Genomic DNA, 15936 nt, shown 5'->3' with positions numbered 1-15936 from the left:
GCGGGGAACGGGTCCGGGGCCGTTGGCCTGATGAGGAAAGAGGCTGACCGGTGGGGCCTGGCTTCTCCGTCCTTACGCGTAGTTTTCGGAAAACTACGCGGGTCCTGCCTTGCTGCAGTAAGAGTGGGTATCCCTGCTTCAGGGTACCGACATAGGAGGTAGTCGAAACCGGTAAGCTAATTACCTAATTGCAACGAAATCTGACTCCCTATCCGTTACTCTGGCGTGGGGGTTGAGAGGTGGATGATGTAGTCGTCTACGGGTTCACAGAGTGTTCGCACGTATGGGGCTCATCATCCGAGTGTTTGCAGCCACGAGTCAGACTTCGAGGTAATTATGGGAACAATTGCTCGGTGTGACTCGACGGGGTTGCACTTGGCGTGTGAGTTAGGTCCACCTTGCAAGGTTAAATCGGATCGATTCGCCGTGACTCGCGGTTATGAGAACCTTAGTCACTTCGTCGCATCGTAGTAAAGAAGTGGAATGAGACTGGAATGGAAAGATTGAGTTGTATGTTACTAAAGATTAATATGATCAATCATGTATGCTCTAGAGAACTAGGCAAACCTAGTTTATAGCGGTCAACTCAATTTGCGCTAAAATATTGAAAGTAAGGATCCAATATTAGCAACTTTTCAGCAAAATAACTCCAGAGCCAAACAGCTTTGCATGTCTAGATAATGGGCTAAGTATACCCATAGAAGAGTAAGTCTTGCTGAGTATTAGTATACTCAGAGTTTGTTGTTACTTTGTTTTCAGGTATTTGTTGCTGGTTGGAGCTAACCAGAATTCACACCGGTGGGTTCGATGTGACTTCCTCACTTCTTCGTAGACACTGTTATTTTCAAACCAAGCTTTTATTTAAATTCTGCTACATGTTAAACTCTGAGAATTTATTTAAACTTAATTTGTAAACTTCTGCATTATAAATTAAATTTGAGAAACTTCTGTTTTCTTGTAATCATCTGTGCTCGCCTTCGGGTGAGACTTCTGATATTTTCGATCCTTAAACCAATAGGCTGCCAGATTACACTATTTAAAGTGCGCGGTGATTTGATTAATACTTAAGAGGATAGTTAGCGCACTTAAGCCGGTTTAATTTAGGCGGTTTTGTGACAGATGCACCGGGTTGCGCGACATGTACGTGGTGGACACGTTGTCGCAGAACACAAGCGTGGCCTTGGAGACGCCATGGTGGAGTTCGCCGAGCAGGGAACGCAGCCAGGTGCATTCGGCGACGGCGTTGACGACGCCCCGGTATTCGGCTTCCGCACTGGAGCAGGACACCATGGTCTGGCGCTTGGCAGACCATGACACCAGGGAATCCCCGAGGAACACGCAGAAACCGGTGGTAGAACGCCTCGTGTTCGCGTCGGAGTAGGCGGTCAAGGTCGTCGATGGCGAGGCGCGGAGATGAACGCCGAGGGACGACGTGCCCTTGATGTAGCGGAGGACTCGCTTGAGCATGCCGGCGTGCACTTCCGTGGGCGAGTGCATGTGGAGGCACACCTGTTGCACTGCGAGCGCGATGTCCGGTCGGGTGAGGGTAAGGTACTGGAGGGCGCCGGCCATCCTCTGGTAGAAGGAGGGATCGCTGACGGGCTTCCCATCGAGAGCCGAGGCCTTCTGCTTGGTGTCGCATGGCGTGGCCACCGGCTTGCAGTTGGTCATGCCAACGCGCTCGAGAAGGTCGTGGACGTAGCTGGCTTGCGAGAGGAAGAAGCCGTCACCGGAGCGATGTACATCGATGCCGAGGAAGTACGAGAGATCGCCCATGTCCTTGACGGCGAACTCGGACTTGAGACGGCCGATCAGCTGCTGAAGAAGGCTCAAGGACGATGCGGACAGGATCATGTCGTCGACCTACAAGAGTAGGTATGCCATGCCTGCAGGAGAGCGGAGCACAAAAAATGACGAGTCGGATCGGGCCTGACGAAACCCGATTGTCTGTATGAACTCCGCGAACCGCGTGAACCATGCGCGAGGGGCTTGACGAAGACCGTAGAGGGAACGCTTGAGCTCACACACAGCTGTGGGACGCGTGGAGTCGGCAAACCCTGTAGGTTGCTGGCAGAACACGCGCTCCTTGAGGTGGCCGTGGAGAAAGGCGTTGGAGACGTCGAGTTGGTGTGCAGGCCACTGCTTGGAGGCGATGACGGCGAGCACCGAGTGGATGGTGGCTGGTTTGACGACCGGCGTGAACGTTTCACCAAAGTCGACGCCGGGTCGTTGGTTGGAGCCGCGTACCACCCACCTGGCCTTGTAACGCTCCAGCGTGCCGTCGGAGCGCAGCTTGTGCTTGAACACCCATTTGCCAGAGATGACGCGCGCACCGGGTGGCCGGTCGACGAGTGACCAAGTCCCATTGCGGAGGAGGGCATCGAACTCGTGGCGCATGGCATCGTGCCAGTTGGGGTCCTTGAGCGCAGCGCGAACCGAGGGCGGCACGGGGGAAATGGTGGAGCTGGTAGAGGTGAGGGCGTACTTGGGGTTGGGTTTGTGGATGCCGACCTTGGCTCGTGTGATCATGGGATGACCCACGACAGGAGCAGTGGTGGTTGATCGCGACGAGGGCGTCGGCACAGGGAGTGGTGGCGACGGAGGTGAGCTGGTGGGAAGGCCGGTGGTGGTGAAGTGGAGGGAGGTGGTGAGGGAGTGGGAGGCGTTGTGTTGAGCAGCGGGTGAGGGCGAACAAGCACGGTGTCATCCACTCGGTGAGGCACTGGTGGCGTGGGTGTGGAGCGCTGCCGGAATGGAAAGTGGCTCTCATCGAAGACGATGTGGCGCGAGGTGAGCACGCGTCGTGTGGCGAGGTCGAAGCAGCGGTAGCCACGGTGATCGGACGGGTAGCCGATGAAGACGCATGGCGTGGATCGCGGCTGAAGCTTGTGCGCCGTGGTTGCAGTCGTGTTGGGGAAGCACAGCGCACCGAAGACCCGGAGGTCGTCGTAGGAGGGAGGCACACCGAAGAGGAGCTCGAAAGGCGTCGTAGAACCCGTGGCGCGGCACGGCCGGCGGTTGATGAGGTGCGTGGCCGTGGACAGCGCCTCTGCCCAGAACGTGTGCGCCGCACCGCTGTGGATGAGGAGCGTTCGCACACAGTCGTTCAGTGTATGGAGGATGCACTCGGCCTTCCCGTTCTGCTGGGACGTATACGGGCAGGAGAGCCAGAACTGGGCGCCATTGGCGGCGAGGAGCGACCGCAGCGCGCCGGTGTCGAACTCCTTCCCGTTGTCGGTCTGCAAGGCAAGGACACGCAAACCAAACTGGGTACCCATGTAAGCATGGAAGTGGCGCAAGATCGGCAGTGTTTCTGATTTGTGCCGCATGGGGAAAGTCCAGACGTAGTGGGTGAAATCGTCTAGAAGAACAAGATAGTACTTGTAGCCAGAGAAACTAAAAACAGGAGAGGTCCAGACATCCGCATGTATAAGTTGGAAAGGGAAATATGTAGCTGAGTCACTAGATGCAAATGGCAGCCTCACATGCTTGCCCATCTTGCAAGAAGAACATGTATGTGAGGGAGATTTATTACATTGAAAATCAAAAGATTGAAGAACAGAAGACAAAGTTTGTTGGCCAGGATGTCCGAGCCGCTGATGCCACAGATCGCGGGTGCAGGAGGAGCTGAGCGCGAGTTGTGGTGAAAGTCAGATCGGGTAGAGGTCGCCGGAGCTTTCACATCGGAGAGTCACCGTTCGAGTTGGAAGATCCTTGACAGAGAAACCGTTAGGATCAAACTCAATAGAGACATTATTATAATGAGTTAGCTGACGGACAGAGATTAAGTTCTTGACAAGATGAGGAGAAACGAGAACATTGTTAAGAAGTAAAGGAGAAGCAGAAATGGGGATAGAGGTGCAGGCCGAGTGAGTAACAGGAAGGCGAGCGCCGTTCCCGACAGTAATGAAGGAGGAAGAGACGGGTTGGGAAGAGAGGAGAGTACCAGGGTTGTTGGACATATGGCTTGTGGCCCCGGTGTCGAGGAACCAGTCGCCAGAGCTGGGAGGCTGCTGCTGCGGCGTGCCGGTGGACGCGAGTGCCGAGAGTAGGGCGCTCTGGTCCCAGGTTGAAGACGACGGCGTGGTCGGTGCAGGCAGCAGAGGCTGGTGGTGGGCCGTCATCGCCTGTTGCGGCTGGAACGGCGGACGCGGCCTGAGAACGCCAGCGCCGGGGGCGCGGAACGGCATGGGCCAGGCCTGGACCAGCCCGGTCCACGGGTTGTAGCCGGCCGCCCACGGAAGTCCATATGGAGGCTGTGAGGATCCGCCTTGAGATTGGCCGCCGGCGTTGCGGGATCCCTGGGGAGCGCCGGAATTGCCGCCGGAGCCGTTGCCTGATCCGCCGCCCTGGCCGCGCCGCTTGTTCCTCTGGGAGCGGGAACATGTGTTCCCGGCATTGGAGGACGTCCCGTGGCTGGCGGCGTACGCCTGGCCGGTCGCGACCTTGTCGCCGTGCTTGTCGCACAGCTCCTCCAGGAGGAGGAAGGAGCGAGCATCAGAAGATTGAGCACCTGGCTTGGCTCGGAGACGGGGTGACCGAGATCGCGGAGGACGTCGGCGTGGTGTTTGAGCTGGCCACAGTAGTCGTCGATGCTCTGTCTCCCTGCTGCAGGGAGCGGAGCTCGGCCTCGACGAGGACGGCGCGGTGCATCTCGTTGTCGCGGAAGAGGCCCTCGATGGCGTTCCAGACGGTGAACGCGGACGCCTTGGGCTTGTAGATGAGGTTGAAGATCTCGTTGTGCACGGTGGTGTGGAGCCAGTTGACCACACTGTGGTCATTGAGGATCCACTCGGCGTCGCGCTCGTCGAGGGGTGGTGGCGAGAAGACCAAACTTGCCGAGAACTGAATCGAAACAGCAGCGCCATTGGCCATAGTTGGATTCTTTGAGGCTAAGGGTGATGGGAACATGGGAGCGAATGTTAACTTGCTGGACGACAGCCACCGGAGCTGAGGGAAGGTGGACGGCGCCGTCGTCGTCGTCGGAGGAGGACGCCATGGCTGCGGAAGAGGAGGTGGAGGAGAACGGATCGTCCATGGCTGCGAAAGAGGAGGTGGAGGAGAACGGATCGTCCAGGGAGGATCGATCGTAGGCTGATACCATGAAAGGAGAGAAGTAGATGGAGAGAGCAACCGCAAAACTTTCATGGCGAGCATGGCGGGCATGAGCCGTGGCGAGCGTCGCGCGCATGCAGATCAGGATGACCGGGTAGTGCGCTGCATGCGCGCTGGCGTCGTGCGCGGCAGGGCGCGTCGAGCGGAGTCCGTTGGCAACAGCAAGGCCTCTGCTATCAGTCTCTAACCATATTTGTTACTCTGTGTACTTAGTCCAGTGTTAAAAATTATTTTCAGGTGTGTCGTAAATCGCTTCCTAAGCGTTTTGGGGCGAATGGACAAGCCATGCTGCTGACCCACTCGAGCTTGTAAGCTCACTCTCTGTTTTTCATTTTATGCTCATTTTGTTATATTTATTTTCTTTCGGGTTTCATCTCTAGTCTATCCCAACTTGCTTGGAAAAAAAACTATGTTGTTGTTGTTATAGCATAGCTGTGTTCGTAGAAGAATAAATGATGACTCACACTGTGTGCCCATTTTTGCTTACATATGCTACTTTGCTTGCTGTTTTGCTAATTTTATTCAGTAGACAGACTCACGACAGGTGCTAGAAGACAATGCTGTCCTCACTAGGGACAATTTAACTAAAAGGAATTGGACAGGTGATCCAAAATGTAGTTTCTGTGAGGACCCTGAATCTGCCATTCATACCTCATGGGGAGAAAATGTAGTCTGACAGGTTTGTTTGTTTTTTTATGGTAGTCTGACAGGTTTGTGGACCTGACTACTTTGCTTGCCCAAGACTGCCCAGGCCCTTAACCTGAAAATAGGCAGTAGGCAGCCCAGCCCAGCCCGGCCCAGGCAAATAGCAAGGGGTCGGCGCGGCGGAATGAGGAAGAAGATAAGCTTCCTCTTCATCTTGTCTGCTGTGAAAGTGAAACGAAACGAATGCGAAACGACGATGCCACGGCTACTCCCGCCGCTTGTTAAAACCCCTCTCCTCGGGGTCTCCCCCTTCCCGGCGTTCCCGCGGCCGCCGCCACCACCTCGTCCTCTCCACATCTTCATACCCGCAGCCGTCGCGGGGAGAGGTGGTGCCGGGGAGAACACGGCGGCGGCGTCCGGGACGACGGCGAGGGAGCGCCGCTTGGTAAAGGTACGGGAGGAGCGCCGCCGCCGCGAGCACGACCGCGAGCACACCTACCCCGGATGGGCCAGGTACGCAGCTTCAACTCGATGTCTTGGTTTGTTTGTTGAGTTTCTTTGTTTGTTTCCATCTGGCCTTCATTGCTTCCTGTCGAAATGAATCCGTCCTAATGTTTCGTGTTGCTGTCATGTGGTAACGCAGGGTCCTGGAGAATGCCTGCAGGGATGACGATGAGCTCCGCGCCATTCTTGGTGATAGCATCGGGAACCCAGAGCTCATGAAGCAAAGGGTGAGTCCTGCGTGCAGTGGAGGTCGCCGCCGTACTCTTTTGCTCTTTCCCGTTTCGCTGTTTTACTAAATAAAATTTTAGACACCTATTATGCTATGCCAAGCCTCACATACACGATTCACAATTCACAGATCCAGGAAAGGGTGCGCAAGAAAGGCAGGGCTCAATTCAATAAATCCAAGACAGGGTCCATTGTTGCTTTCAAAGTCAGCTTCCGAGAGTGAGATTCTCATCCACACTAGTCGCACCTGTATCCCTCTGTTTTCCATGTGAACACATCAGAAAACGGATTGTGCCAATATTTCCTGCCTGCAGCACACATGTGAAATACCTGGGGCTGCTAAACACTTCTGCTCCTAATGCAATGGTTCCATGTTTCTGCTAAAAAGATATATCGCCCTCTTTAGACCTTGTAGCTTTGATACTATACTAGTTGAAATGGCCTTCTGACTGAACAGACGATCATCTCCTCGACTTACATGTTCTTTTAAACCAACTTGTGTGTGCATGCTCAAACTTTGGAATTAGTCACTTCTTTTTTTTCGATTACTATTGCAGCTTCAGCAAGTAAACCCTGATCGGTGTTTTTTCCCCCTATTATTGCAGCTTCAACCCATTGAATTCATTCATTTGGTTTGAGCTCTTTGGAGAACCAACAGATCGAGATGTTGACCTGCTTGGCGGTGTAAAATGACTTGATATAGTTTGATTGCATTCTCATTATCCAGAAAACAACAAACTCTGTTTTGACATGAAGTATTCGTCACAGGTAATTCAGGCCTGGTATGTAATGGGAAGGTTAGGAGCTTATAATTCTTCAAATTTGCAGGTTGGGTTCATTCAAATGTAATTTTTATGTTCTCTGTTAGCTACTTAATTCCTAGACTCCTTTTGAGATCTGCAATGTTATCAACTTTAATTTCAGCTGGCTAACTCAATGTTGGACTATGATCCTTCATATGATTCTGACGAAGCTTCATCAGTAATGCCATCATCTTTCCATGATATCAGTGATGTTGAGTTCCAAGACAATTGGGCTAGGGTTTGGTGAGGATAGGAAGCATTCAATAGTTTCGGCACTTGTGTAATGATAAGTACAGATTCTGAAACTCACTTCTTTCAGGGTGGACCTTGGAACCTCAGATTACCTTGCAGTAGATGTATTACTGAACTGCCTAACACAGCTGAGCTCAGAGTAAGACATCTTTCACTGATCATGTAAAATATAGTAGCAGCCTTAGCTTGGAAGTTGCTTTGTTACTGGACATGCCATTATCGCCCCAACTGCAGCGATCAGTTGGTGCCTGAAACTCCATAGACATGTTTAGCTAAACCCAAAGTATGAAGGTTAACCTAGAAAGTAAAAGAGATCTTTAATACCCTCTAGAAAGGTATTCCTTGAAACTAAACTTGCCATTTTATGCCCCTGTTACTATGTATTCCTTGAATGCTAGCTTTATAGTAATGGGATATGCATTGCAATTTGCAAAGTAGTGCAGCATAGACTACTTATCAGGGCTGTTGGTGCTATTCCTGGTTTCTAGTTCCAGGTAAGCATCCGGAATGCTTGACTGCATCACTTCAAAGTGGAAGTGTGGAACATATGCAAAATGAAATTCTGCATGCTGTTTTTCATATTTAAAAACACCATATGCTATAACTAACTTCTGCTGTTAATTTGGCTTTGGCTGCACTTGCAGACACTTGGGCATCAAGCAAGTTGTTTTTGGTGGCAAAAGAATGGGTGACTGGGAAGAGGGCATGACAAGCACTGATTATGGATACAAGCACTTCAAGATATAATAGTTCGTGAGCGACATGCAATGGTGATGCAAACCCTGTCTGTCCTTATCTGCTAGAGACTTTGCACCTCTAGATGCACGTACCCATAGTGGCAGAGAAATTTTGCTGATGACCGACTTAACTCAAGATTGTGCCTGGATTTAGATCTGCTCTTGTATGTAAATAGTTGATTTTATCATAGGTTGTACTGTCGTAACAGCACTGGTTCCAACATTCTGAAAAGGAAAAAAAAAAGATGCTGCTCAAATTAGAACTACTCCCTCTGTTTTTATTTACATATCGTATTAGGTTTGTCGTAAGTTAAACTTGGCCAACTTTGACCGGACTTGTAGAGAAAAATGATAACATTTACAACATCAAATTTATTTTATTGAATCCACTATGAAATATAGGTTGATATTGCATATGTTGGGTAGTATAGTTGCTGGTATATTTTTTCTATAGATTTGGTCAAAGTTGGCTAACTTTGACTTAGGACAAACCTAATACTACATGTAAATAAAAACGGAGGGATTAGTAGAGAGAGAAAGTAGAAAATGTGAATGATAGCACTGGTGTTTGAAACGTGTCTTTTTCTGTATGATTGAATTATATGGGGGCTGCAAGTTGATTGTTTGGCTGCCTGAAAAATAAGGGATGGAGTCAGTCGCTGTGTTCGCTTGGCTTGTGAATCAACCAGCCAACAATACTGTTCTTTCATACTAAATCAGCACCAGCCACCAACTACCAGCCAGGCAGCAGTACTATTCTCTCATAACAAATCAGCACCGGCCATCAACCATAGCCAAGCCCACAGCCAAGCGAACACAGCGAGTAATGTAGGAAATTCTTGATTTCCTTCCGGACTCCTGTTGGAAGCATGACGTTTAAGCCTGCAAACTCGCACGTTGAGGTTGATGTGTAGGTGGACCTACATCTAGTAATTTTTGTTGAAACATCAGAAAAACCTCATTAGCTAATGTAGCCAGGTGCTTATTGCATATTGATCAGCACAATTCACAGAAGGAACAATTTGATCGACACAGATGTCACAGTTCATTCATGCTTGGTTACATGAATATGCGGTAGCAAACAAACCACAAATCTGGAAGCTTCTTTTGCTGCTTAGACATTTTGTTTGGATGGACTCTGCCTACGGTATCATTACTTTTAACATGTTAGCTTCTATATATATTCTACTAGCTAGCAGATAAATAGTAATGTCACCTATATATATTCTACTAGCTAGCAGATAAATAGTAATGTCACCTGCAAGCAACCTATCCCTTGATGCCTGCGTTTTCATAGTATTCCTCAAGCTGCTACACGCATGCAACTTCAAGTACATCGGTCATCCATCCATGCATATTTGCCATCACACACATCAGCTATCGTGGAATCATGAATGTTGCAGAAGCAGCAGCTACCACTCTACAAATAAAGCACGCAAGTTCAGCCTATACTCCATTTCCCAATCAATGAAACAAGCTGTGCATCCTACATCCTCGTTAGCTACTTGTCCTCTCCAAGCTATTGGTCCTAGCATTCTCTCGCATCTTTTCTACGATATGCCTCCCCTTCTCTTCGATGTTCCGCCTCTTCTCCTCCAGTTTATCTCCCATCCTCTTCCCGAAATCCATCATCCGAGCTCGCCTCCCACTTTTCTTCTTCGCGTCCTCTCCAATGGAGGATGCTGGTGCCTGCGGCTGCTCGCCCACTGGTATCACTGCCCTCAGAGATGTGTACATGGGAGATCCAACTCTGCTTTCTGAAGCATCTTCCTGAAGCTTTTCTGTGATCAGCAGTGGCCTCCTCAACTCATCAGGTTCATTGCTATGGACAGATTCACCAACTGGACCCGGTGATGACTGGCTGTGCAATGATGCTTCTGACACGGGCTCTTGTTTTGCCTCATCAATAGATGCTACTGCTTTCAGTGGTTCCTCGCTTCCAGCTGTCGAAATGGGTAAACTCGGCATGGGCCTTTTGCTACTACCATCATCCTTCAGGCCACCTTCCTCAGACTGAGTTGATGCTGTAGCTGTAGCATGGCTTCTCATCTCAGTGGCATCGTGATTTAGCCAAATAAAAGGAGCATTCTTGCGAGGGACCCAGTCATCCTTTTCTGCCAACATCCATGGCATGGAGATGCTTTCACAATTCGGAAGTACTAAGCTATCACGAAGTGAAGCCTGAACAGTGAAGCATGCCTCAAAATTAGAAGAACAAAGTACCAAAGCAAGGGCATGGTCAGAGCAAAAGGTGCATTCAATACCTTGAATCTGTTACCAATAAGTGTAGAAATATGACTGTTGGTGATTTTCCTATCCCCAACAGAAGATTCCAAGTCCCATTCTAGATCAGGCATTGACGTAAATCCATACCAAATTTGATCAGAAGGGGGGGGCTTCAGATGTATCCGCAAGGTACCTCGAACAGATGAAACCCTAATCGCCAGAGAAAGTGGAACCTATAGTGGAAGATAATGCATCATACATGTGAAAGATTTATGGTGGTAGAAACATTAAGAGAGGAACAAACCTGCGAGACATGATCAGCTATCGAATGCAATATATTTTTCCATCTTGATATATATGCTGAGGTCCATCCAGTGCTCTTCGACTGACTTGATGCATCTGCTACAAAATAATTGTACTATTACATTCATGATCCAAATCCAAGTTTGATGCATATGTGTTTTGCTTTTATACTTTTTCTCACAACTCAATGTTTTTCACAATGATATATCAAACAAAATAAAGAAAGAAATGAGGGCACAAATTCTTGTAACATGTACCTAATGTCTCTCAATGCATAAATAAATTTTAACAATATATACTGTCAACCAAAGGCCTGAAGCAGCTGTTGGACCATAAATTCTAACAATGTATACTATAAGTCTGTACAATTATAAATTGGCAAAACAGGAAAACAAACTCCTCAGATATTGAAGATAAGAATTGCTACAACTGTTTGGCAGAAAATATATGATGTCTCTTTATTGTTTAATAATCATCGAATCACTTCACTGCATAAGAACAAATAATGATTCCAATAGACATGTTAAACAGGGAAAGACGTGTGAAATTAAAAGAGACCTGTTTCATCTTTTTCCCCAGCCGAAGAAGCTGATGTATGTGAACCTTTAAATTGGTTACCATACTGTTCAATACTTTCAAGAAGATCAGAATCAACTTCTCCATCGGCATCTGCTCCAAAATTACTTTTCATAATGTCCTTTTGCAATTCTGGTTCCTGAACCTCAAGCCTTGTTTCAATGTGAAGCAGTATTCCACCTGAATGCTCAAAGTCAACCTCAAAGGCCCACAACTCATTCAGATCCAGTGGAAGGACTCTCATCGCATGTACATAAGGTGGAAGTTCCCCAAGGCTGAAATCAGTTAGTGTAATTTCACCCACATAAGATGGGGTCCTCATATTTGACAAAGTCCTCTGACCAAACAAAAAAGAAAAATCAGTAAAAGCTATAGACAAGAGTGGATTGAAAGTGAGAAGTATATCTAACCTGAATGCGTGCTTTGATGGCCCTGTTTATCTCAATGCTCATTTTAGCATCAAAAAACAATCGTGATGACAGGAGGTTCCAACAAAGTGTACCTTCATCAGCAACTCGATCATCTGCATTCACATCAGGTGAAGTCTGATTCAATGCAGCAGCTGGGACAGTTGCTTTCACCGTATCTTGCACTGAACTGCTACCAAGCTTGTCCTCTTGTGGACCTATTAATGCTTCAACAAATGGTGCACCCTGATAGCTGCGCAATTTGTCAAGTATCTTTTTTTCCCCCTGCACTGATGATCCTGAACTTGTTTTGCCCTCTAATGGAGCCTTTGTAGATGCCTTCTTTGCCAACTTCTTCAGGAAAAGACGGACTTTTGAAGATCCATCAGTCTTCGATGTCCGGTCCATAACCTCATGGTCCTCACCAGAGAGTACTGGGGGCTTTAGGAAACATGGGTATTCAGAATTCAGCGATGATATGTAATTAAGGAACTCTTCACTCAGCTTGGCATGCCAATTTAACTTTTCCTTGTCAGCAGTAGCAGCAATACGAAGTGCTTTGCACCATGATTCCTTCTCCCAGGAAGTGTCGGTATAAAGATAGCACACCTTGCTTCCATTATAAATCTCACATTCCTTGCTTTCTAATTTTATTGGATACCTCTTAGCCCTGACAATTAGCAAAAGCAGTCCAGTTATATCAAGAGTCAAGTATAAAAGTCGATGATCAACAATCAACCCTGAAGTAGCTAAGGCATAGAAAGTTATTTGACAAGCACTCTTAAGCTACCTTGTAAGATGAATTTCACTTCTATAGCAAGAAATAAAATGTACTTAACTTTACCTGATTTCAACAATACACACCCAACCAAAGCTTTCAATGTCCTTATTATTCAAATATACTTCTGAATTGTATTTGATAATTAAGAATGCATGGCAAAATTAAACTAACTTCCCATGTTTACATGGCAAGCTGTGGTTGATGAGTCACTAACAAAGGGTAATTAGTTTGCTAGCACTAACCATTTGCGTGAGGGCATACTTGATGCAGAAACTGCAAGGACCGTGCAATTCAGAAGCTTAATGGTTGCCTGGGAGCCATCAGGACCAGACAAGCAAAGGGAATGCCCATTGATTTTAGCCGTCTTCTTTGCAGGGAAAACCTCCACAATATTCTTTTTGTCTTTCATCTCTTTAGGACCTCCAACCGATAAGCGTTCATTACTAACTTTTGGTACTTTCTCTGGTTCCAGTATCCACAGAGAACCCTGAAAACACATAACACTTTGGTAATTAGATTTTTCTCGAATAAAAAACTACAGAATATCGAATACATGTCAATAGCTCAGATTTCCCGTTAATTAGTAACATGATCTACTAGAGACTATGCTGAAGCAACTAGATGAGGTGCGAACTGCAGAGTTACACAGCTATCATCAGTGGCTCTGCAGTGTCTTACATAGCTATCATGAGCAACACGAATACATTAATGTGACTTACACAGCTATCATCAGTAGCTCTGCAGTCTACTGGCTAATGAACTCCAAATGTCTAAATAAGCAAATGGGGTCACGCAGTAGCATATAACAAGCACCGGTATTATATTAGCACCTAGCAGCAACCAAAAGCTAAGATCCAGACACAGAATCAAAGCATTTCGGCAATTGAACAAGAGCAACTGGGGGAGAAGTAGCATGAATTCACAGTGAGGCTCCTCCCTCCAACCAGCCGAAGTGAAAGCGAGCTAGCGGAGTTACATATACAAGCGGAGCATTTGCCGCAGGCAAGCAGCAAAAGTGGGGAGGCGATCGGTCCTGCAGTGGCAGTTACTACTCCGATGGCAGGCAGGCAGGCAGTCGGTGCCCAGCCAAAAGGGATGGAAGGAAGGCGAGCGAAACGAATCGAATCGAATTGAATCGAAGGGGAAGCAAGGGCAGGCGCAGCAAGAGTTGGCATCCCACTCTACCTGCTTCTCGTAGGGGAACGGGCGTTCCCCGGGCAGTTCGTCGGCGGGCGGCGCATCCGCCGCTGCTGCCTGCTTGCGGCGGAGGCGGCGAACTAGGATCAGGGCCGCGGCCGCCTCGAGGGCGGCCAGTGCTAGGGCGCCGAGGAGGAAACCTAGCAGGAAGGCGAGCGCCATGGCCGCGCCGGCGACGTGGACCTGGTTGTAAATCGAGTCGTCTGGGCTGGTGCTGGGAAGGACCGGATTGCAAAAGCGAAAAAAGCTAGGGGCGTTTGCCGCTGCGAGGATTCCTTTTCTTTAACGTGTCGCTCGCTGCCCTGGACAGGAACCGCGTGGACGCGATGGCGTGTGGGCCAGGCCACGGTGTTAGCCCTGGGCCCACTTGGCGGTGCTTCATCGTCTGCACGTGGGCCCTCCTCACTCATGGAATATTTAAAACGTTATTAACCATTCCAGAGTGGATGTCCTCAAATTCTATAGTTCGAAAAGAAAAATAACTTTAATCCGAAACAAATGTTAAATTATATAAAGAGTTGAATTCTATAGTTTTTTTTGTTTATAAGGGACCTCTATTTTGTCTTTAGGTGAAGGGCCACGAGTTGCCTTAAGAGACGTCAAAGCACAGGATTTTGGCTCTCTTGGTCGATCGATTCCCTCGATTCATGGCGCAGCGAGCACAGGATGAGCCTGATCCAAGGTTGAAGATAATTGAGCGCCCCGTGGAGGATGGGGATGAGGAGGAGAAGAACGGCGGCGGCGATGGCGGCGAGGAGAAGAACGGCGGCCGAGGCGACACCCTACTTTATCTTTTTCTCGCGTAGTTCATTCTCGTTTTTTATACTTGCAGCTGCACTGCACCAGATCATCCGTATTTCGTACCCTCTGAGATGTTGCAAGTGTTCTCCCTTAGATTATCAAGCCCTCTTGCTCGTCCTATTAATATTTATGGGTGGTTTTCTGTTCGTGATGGCTGGGAACCACTCCGCAATTATCTATTTAAGCGCTCAAGAGATGATCCAGCCATGATTTCTCAGGTAAGTGATGCTTGTTCTTGTCCTGAATTGAAGCTCTGCAAAAAGAAAAAAAAATAGATAGAACTCGGTAAAGAAGATAGATTTACCCAGTCTGAAATTGCAGATTTATTTAGGCCAAAGTTGAGGTTGCGTTTAAAATCTCTCACTAGAGAAAACGGTAAATGCTTTGCTAACGCCGCAGTTAACAAAAACAGACGCTATGAGGCCACACCACATTCACCGCTAGAGCATGTGGAAAGATTTCTTTTCACACCTGTCCCAACCGTGTCAGCTTGTTCACCATCGGTGATTGGCCTGAGCCCCTTCGTGCTGGACGTCGAGGACCACACGTCTACAGCGTCCAAGAGGCTTTTCCTCTACTGTTGTTTGCAAGTGTTGGGGCACTCTCATATTATGATCTGTTGAATAAATCAGAATTATTTGATCAATGTTGAATGAAACATGCGATGTTTTGGCGCAATTTTTCTCTGAAAATGGTTGGGTGCTTGCTAGTCTATAATAATTTTGGTGTAGCAAACATTCATCTATGATTTTTGCATATGTTATGGTTTCATGTTGCTACGGGCGGTTAGAGCATCCGACGGGAACCTGTCAATGACTGATGATTGGTGCTGTCATTGGCCCACCCTTCGTCTGATGGGAACATTTCCCATCGGATGTATGAATGCTAGCAAGTCCGTACAAAAAATGATTCCCTGTTTCCATTTATTTGCTTTTGAATGTTCATCTATGTGTGTGTGCACGCGCGAATCTTTGTAAGGCATTCTTCTCCTATCAATACAATGATACGCAGTTCTCCTGTGTGTTTGAGAGAGAAAAAAATTAAAAGAAAATTCATCTAGTCGGAAAGGTAGCTTGGAAAGTCAATTGATACAATAAAATTAACCGCTAACTACTCATAAAAAACTGATTACTATAGAGGAAAAGGATGTCAAGCCGTCCTCTTGTTGTGAGCTGCCCTCAAGATCCCATCTTTATGGATTGGTGTGAAGGGGTTAGGTTTGCCTACCTATTGTAGTGTCTACTCGGTTTTCCTAATCTTTTGTGTAAAACAGTAGATAGAAGTCTACTGTATGTCTAGTTTTTACAAGCTACATTTTTAATTGGTGAACTGTGTTGATCACATGTTTCCTTGGAATTTTC

General features: G+C 47.9%; 3 protein-coding genes across 5 annotated transcripts; 1 reads left to right on the top strand and 2 right to left on the bottom strand.

The window, feature by feature from the left end:
- Positions 1 to 1095: 1095 nt before the first annotated feature.
- On the bottom strand, positions 1096 to 2529 carry LOC120653786 (uncharacterized mitochondrial protein AtMg00810-like). The gene is made up of 2 exons (XM_039931457.1): positions 2029 to 2529; positions 1096 to 1863 (listed from the first exon to the last, which is right to left on the bottom strand). Exons 1-2 carry the CDS (start codon positions 2527 to 2529, stop codon positions 1096 to 1098), a joined length of 1269 nt encoding a protein of 422 aa, XP_039787391.1.
- Positions 2530 to 5971: 3442 nt separating this feature from the next.
- Positions 5972 to 8550, top strand: LOC120657697. The gene is made up of 8 exons (XM_039936104.1): positions 5972 to 6273; positions 6404 to 6491; positions 6623 to 6711; positions 7098 to 7176; positions 7261 to 7320; positions 7417 to 7538; positions 7615 to 7686; positions 8192 to 8550. Exons 1-8 carry the CDS (start codon positions 6017 to 6019, stop codon positions 8292 to 8294), a joined length of 870 nt encoding a protein of 289 aa, XP_039792038.1. The 5' UTR covers positions 5972 to 6016; the 3' UTR covers positions 8295 to 8550.
- A 726-nt stretch (positions 8551 to 9276) lies between these two features.
- LOC120657696 (testis-expressed protein 2-like) lies at positions 9277 to 14018 on the bottom strand. 3 transcript variants are annotated; one of them, XR_005668268.1, is made up of 8 exons: positions 13763 to 14018; positions 12820 to 13064; positions 11800 to 12466; positions 11372 to 11726; positions 10815 to 10912; positions 10549 to 10743; positions 9543 to 10465; positions 9277 to 9500 (listed from the first exon to the last, which is right to left on the bottom strand). XR_005668268.1 is itself a non-coding variant. In XM_039936102.1 (7 exons), the coding sequence occupies exons 1-7, from the start codon at positions 13934 to 13936 to the stop codon at positions 9782 to 9784; spliced, it is 2418 nt and encodes an 805-aa protein (XP_039792036.1). In that variant the 5' UTR covers positions 13937 to 14018; the 3' UTR covers positions 9277 to 9781. The 3 variants fall into 3 exon arrangements, 2 of the variants coding, with proteins under 2 accessions (XP_039792036.1, XP_039792037.1); XM_039936102.1 differs by having other exon boundaries at positions 9277 to 10465; XM_039936103.1 differs by having other exon boundaries at positions 9277 to 10465; positions 10815 to 10909.
- Between the last annotated feature and the right edge of the window lie 1918 nt (positions 14019 to 15936).

Source organism: Panicum virgatum, chromosome 1N (assembly GCF_016808335.1).
Source record: "Panicum virgatum strain AP13 chromosome 1N, P.virgatum_v5, whole genome shotgun sequence".
Classification (NCBI taxonomy): domain Eukaryota; kingdom Viridiplantae; phylum Streptophyta; class Magnoliopsida; order Poales; family Poaceae; genus Panicum; species Panicum virgatum.
This window is presented reverse-complemented; position numbering and strand designations above follow the sequence as displayed.

Excerpts from the sequence above, each read along its gene's own strand:
- LOC120657697 (XM_039936104.1), top strand. The coding sequence starts at position 6,017 with ATGCCACGGCTACTCCCGCCGCTTGTTAAAACCCCTCTCCTCGGGGTC. Across the intron at positions 6,492-6,622 it reads CAGAGCTCATGAAGCAAAGG|ATCCAGGAAAGGGTGCGCAA; the intron begins GTGAGTCCTGCG and ends CACAATTCACAG. Across the intron at positions 7,321-7,416 it reads ATAATTCTTCAAATTTGCAG|CTGGCTAACTCAATGTTGGA; the intron begins GTTGGGTTCATT and ends CTTTAATTTCAG.
- LOC120653786 (XM_039931457.1), bottom strand. The coding sequence starts at position 2,529 with ATGATCACACGAGCCAAGGTCGGCATCCACAAACCCAACCCCAAGTAC. Across the intron at positions 1,864-2,028 it reads ACTCCACGCGTCCCACAGCT|GTCGACGACATGATCCTGTC; the intron begins GTGTGTGAGCTC and ends CTACTCTTGTAG.
- LOC120657696 (XM_039936102.1), bottom strand. The coding sequence starts at position 13,936 with ATGGCGCTCGCCTTCCTGCTAGGTTTCCTCCTCGGCGCCCTAGCACTG. Across the intron at positions 13,065-13,762 it reads CGTTCCCCTACGAGAAGCAG|GGTTCTCTGTGGATACTGGA; the intron begins GTAGAGTGGGAT and ends ATGTGTTTTCAG. Across the intron at positions 11,727-11,799 it reads CCATCAAAGCACGCATTCAG|AGGACTTTGTCAAATATGAG; the intron begins GTTAGATATACT and ends TTGTTTGGTCAG.